At 45.7% G+C, this 5,208-nt stretch overlaps 1 protein-coding gene across 1 annotated transcript; it reads left to right on the forward strand.

Annotated features, from left to right (window-relative positions):
* The first annotated feature begins 440 nt into the window (after positions 1-440).
* LOC114445481 (Ig kappa chain V region 3315) lies at positions 441-1,269 on the forward strand. The gene is made up of 2 exons (XM_075353427.1): positions 441-570; positions 844-1,269. Exons 1-2 carry the CDS (start codon positions 519-521, stop codon positions 1,209-1,211), a joined length of 420 nt encoding a protein of 139 aa, XP_075209542.1. The 5' UTR covers positions 441-518; the 3' UTR covers positions 1,212-1,269.
* Positions 1,270-5,208: the final 3,939 nt, after the last annotated feature.

A 5,208-nucleotide genomic window follows, 5' to 3' on the forward strand; every position in this document is an offset into this window, starting at 1 on the left:
ACCTCCATGCAATTTTAAGTGTCGGGTGCACCATGAGGAGATCACCGCTCACAGAGTCACGAGAGAACTAGTCATCGGCCGACGGTGATTTTATTCTGGTTGCATGCCTCTCAGAGGGTAAATAATAACTCTGCGCTGATTTTCCGACCTTGCTGGGCCCTCGTTTTCATTCCATGTTGGGAGTGATGGAATTTCTAAAAAGGCTATCTCCACCGGTTTATTCAATAATATATGAAGCGGTGGCATCATCCTGACACCCTACACCTTTTCGCTCTCAGGTTCAGCCATTAGCTCAGTCATGAGTGGAGAGCCGGAGAGGCAGGCAAAACGGAGCGACACAGGGGAGGTGGAAGCATTGATGAATAATTTAAAGTGTAGTTTGAAAGAATTCTCCCTGTCAGTCCTCCAGCCTCGCTCAGTCACTCTCAGCGTGGACTGGAGCGGGGACACGCTATCAGTACTCTTTAAAACAGCCTCCTGACTGCAGGTTTCCCGGCAGAACCACAGAGAGTGTGAGGATGCTTCCGTACCTCTGCTTGGTTCTCTGCTGGCTGGCTCTTCCTCTGCAAGGTAATTGTACCTACTTTAACAATGGAGTTTAGACGAGCTGAGGGAAATAGTCTTTTCTCTTTAAGTGTCACACTGGTGAGCACAGCCAGAGGGAGAGTCATAAAACTGGAGCAGGCCAGATGAGCTGACGCAGTCCATTTCTAACTGTGAGGTCTTGAAAAAGTTTTCTGAAGACGCTCACTAATAAATAAATCTGTCATTGCTGTGGCTCTCTGTGTTCTGCTGGCAAAACAACAGCACAGTGTTTTTGACTCTGGCTGTCTTCTGTTACAGGCCTGGAGATACTTGACCCCGAGGAGGTGGAGTACATTCGCTCACACACAACAGCCACCGTGGGAGGCTCGGTCACCTTGGACTGCGGCTCCGTCATGCCCACCATCTTCATCTGGGGCTACACTAAACCTGGAACTGACAACAACAGGGCCGTGGCTGTGGCTTACAACTATGGACAGGGCCCCAAACTGCAGTCTCAGTCCAGCAGCATGGGTCGCCTGTGGGTGCCTGAAGACACCACAGCTTTGGTCATAGAGGACGTTCAGCAGGACGCAGCCGGGATGTACACCTGCCAGGCTCTGTATGACACCGACGAAGGAGCCAGGATTACATTTTACCTAACACGACTGGACGTGGAGGACCACTGATGAGGACTGGACTACATCAGTCGGTTGAGGAGAGTCCTCCATGACACACAGTGTGTGTATCGACACACCATCTGCTTCAACTGTTTCCTTCCTTATCTCCAGCACTATGGAGACAAAGAGAAAACATGAATGTGAAAGTGTCCACACTGGCTGTGTGTCTGTGCAGGTTTAATAATATCTAATATGTGTTTGTTTTAAAATGAATACCAAACCTCTGTGGCAGTCCAGTACCTGTAAAACTGTGAGTTCTTCAAACATTGTTTGTACTTTGAAAATATTTGAATCCTTCTGTTTATCGTGTGGCTTTATCTGTGAATAATTTACCAATAATAACACATTACAGATGTGTGTGATTGCAGCTTTTACACTTCCAGACTTAACCTCTGCATTTTATCAAGCAACCACTGTCTATATGCACAATGTGTGACAATATCTGTGTCCATTACCGAGTGCCACAACGGCAAAATACTCCTCTGGATACTTATAGAGATCTGACACACCCATTCCCATTTATGTACACTGGCCATAAGTCAGATTTACATACATCCAAATGCTTATTTCGGCTGTTAACATGGAGGTCTGAAGGAGCCAGCCTCTAGTGGTCATTTGAGGAACTGCATGGTTCTTAATTTTAATTTGAACACAGTCATAAAATGCAAACATTAGCACTGATGTAGCCTGGGGGATTGTACGATATGAAGCCCGATCCGTATTTAGGACTGAAAAAATCAGGATATCATGAGAGCTGTTTTGAGCTGGTGCTTCACAGATAAGCATCGCTGTGGACAGCCAGGGTAACCCTGTGCATTTTGGAGCAGAGTGAGAACACACACACTGAAACACTTTGATCACTGAGAGACTGAACTATTGTCTCCTGCAATCTTTGTAGTCATATAAACTTACGGAGCGTGACACCATGTAGACCAGAGGTTGCGGTTTCCATTTCAAATACTCTCCTGTGTTTTCTACAGTATTAAAACCATCTGCATGGCGGCTTCATTACTAAAGTGATTTGTGCTTGTTGTTAATACAGTTTGTGACCACCCTGCTGTGTTGTTTTTCTAACTTTAAGTGAAATAAACTGCACTCATTATTTAACTACTGTGTGACACTACTCAGCTTTTTGAAGACAATCTACCATGAAGGCAATGTTACCACTACCAAATCACCGTTATACAATGACACTATGTGGTCTGTGCTTTAACTGATGGACCCTGTAAACAGGAGGATTGGTATCTTACATGCAAGTTTATCAAAGCACTTCCAGGTTTCACCAGCTGCTGTGAGAGGTTTTATCATTAAGTTCAAAGAGAGTTAAACAGAACAAGACCAGCAGAGACAGGAAGAGAAACATGTGGAAGGTTCTGGAAAGAAAACTCATGAGAGATGAGTCTGAAGAGCCGAGAACAGCTGCAGAGACACAAGTGAAGGATCCAACCAGGTCTGGACCTGAAGTGTCAGAGAAGACAAGACTCCTCCAAGTCAGACTGAAGTCTGCTGGAGACCACCTGGAGACAGATCACACAGAACTGGGTTCATACAGTCAGACATGGTGGTGGCAGCATGATGCTGTGAGGATGGTTCAGTGAGTCTGGACCTGTGGATCCTGTCAGGGTGGAAGAATCATGAAACAAGAAGACTGTCTGAACATCTGAAAGAAAACCTGAAGCCGTCTGCAGTCAGACCGGGTCCTGGTCCTGGTTTTCTCTCCAACATGACAAGGACCTGAATCAACATCTCTTCTAGTGAAGAACTCCCCCCAGGAGAACAAAGTGAACGTTACTGACCGACCTGCACAAAGTCCAGACCTAAATCTGACTGAAACCTGTGGACTAAAGACCACGCAGGGGACCATCAGATCTGGAGGAGCTTTGCAGAGTAACCGGAGAAGAATGGACCAGGATTCCTCAAGAGACGAGACTCAAACTTGGTAAAATAATGTAAGCATTGTTTGTGAAATGTGTTAAAATATCTTAATCTATTAAACAGAACTTGAATTATATTTAAAACTCAACCCTTGATCCTGGGTTGCAACAATGGGGAACATTTTAAGGTGTTTATTATTGTCGCATGCCATCGATCTGGAAGCTTCTGGCTCCACAGGTCCAGCCTCTTGTCATCAATAGGATCATTGATCCACAGAAACCTAATCACATAGGAATTATAGGAGGAAATGGAAGCAGTTAAGCAGATGCAGCTTGGATAAAAATAAGACTGATTGTGTTTGATAGGCGCAGTCAGCAAGCTCATTTATTGGGTAGAAAAGCTACGCATGTGGCGTCTTCATGCACCAAGACTCGGCCTGATCACAAACAAAGAGCAGATCTCCATGTGGGCAAATTATATCATTAGTCTTGCTGCATATGAGCTCATCATTTGCAGGAACCCACTGGAATGCAGCTGGACTTTATCCAACCACAACATGCTTCACTTGTGGTTTGTGACATATCAAGGATAAAAACCACCCGTGGCTGAATTAAAGCGACACACTGCCCGATTCATAAGCACCGCATTCAGTCAGGGTGTGCTGGAGAGGAGAGAGAGAGAGAGAGAGGGGAAGAATGGTGGGCGGAGGGAAGAGGGACTGGCGTTAACAGGTCGGCTCTGAAGCAAGGGGCAAAAATTCCAGGACAGACAATGAGCTTTCTTGTTCCCATGGGCTTCTTAATGAAGGGGTGTAGCTGTGTGGGTAGAGGGTGCAGGGCAGGGCTGAGGGAGAGTGCCGACTGATAGATGTGGGAGATGGAGAAGCAGCTTATTTAGAGACAACCCTGCCCTTATCTTCTCCTCATCAGTCCAGGCTGCATCTGTCAGCATCCCCTCTCCCTCCCCGGGCCATTTTCTCTTTCATTTCCAGCTTCATTTCCCACCCATTGTTTTGTTCTTCCAAACAGAAGCAAAGGACCCATAATGGATCTTTAAAAAGGAGCAAGGAAATAAAGTAAAAGCTGAAAAGAAAGTGTGGAGGGAACAGCTGCTTTATCACATTATTTTGGACCATGAGTCCTTTTGTTTGCTTCCACACATCAAAAAAAAAAAATCTAATCATCTAAAGCACTAGAAGGTTTCAGGCCTGCAAAACTAAGAGTCGAATCGAACAAATGCTGCCAAGCTTAATGGCACATCAAAACTAAAAATAACAGCCGGAAGAGGCCGTGCCACGCCTCAGCAGCAGCAGGCGGGCGAGGCTGTCTGGGTGCCAGGAATATCCCGTATACCATCAGGGGGAGGAGAGATGCCAGGCGAGCCGGGGCCTGAGGCCTGGCAGCCGACGCTGGCAAAGAACACAGGCAGACAGGCACCAAGCATAGAAAGCCTGCACCGCAGTCATCCTCAGCGAAGCACAGCCAGCCCTGTCATCTGCCCGCTGCAATCCTATCAACTCCAATCAGCCTGCACACCATCCAGATTATTTTAAAACCAATAGAGGCCTTAAGCTTCTAGAAAATGGGTTTGGCCAACACCACAAGCTGAAACCTGAGGAGGGAGTACTACGAGTGTTTTATGAATGAGTTATCTGCAGGACTGTCACACATCAGGGGGCATCACGCAGCGCCTCCTGTTTCTGTCTGCTCTGCTCTGCTCTACACATTGAGCTATAAGACGAGCTTGCATGTCAGCAGCAGCTTCTGGTTCCCAGAATTCATTAAACATTGAAACATGAAGCGTGTTTGTCAAACCTCCCAGAGTACGACTGCAAAAAGGATCAGTTCACTCAAATTAAACACATTAAAACACAAGTTAATTAAAGTTAATGTTTGCATTGATAAAGGAGAAATGCAAATAGCTCATGGGATAAAAAGGAATGTGTCCTGGAGACGCCGAAACACTTGGTGAAAAAGAAGAGTTTTTAATGTTTTGTAAAATTATTTAAGCTGAAATAAAAGTTTTCATTTGAACACCTTGATCACATGATTCCTCAGGATTTTGCTTATTACTGCTGACGGGTGCTTTTTGGGGTCCCCTGGAAACATTCCTGTTCCGACCATTCATGTAT

Source organism: Parambassis ranga, chromosome 13, assembly GCF_900634625.1.
Source record: "Parambassis ranga chromosome 13, fParRan2.1, whole genome shotgun sequence".
Classification (NCBI taxonomy): domain Eukaryota; kingdom Metazoa; phylum Chordata; class Actinopteri; family Ambassidae; genus Parambassis; species Parambassis ranga.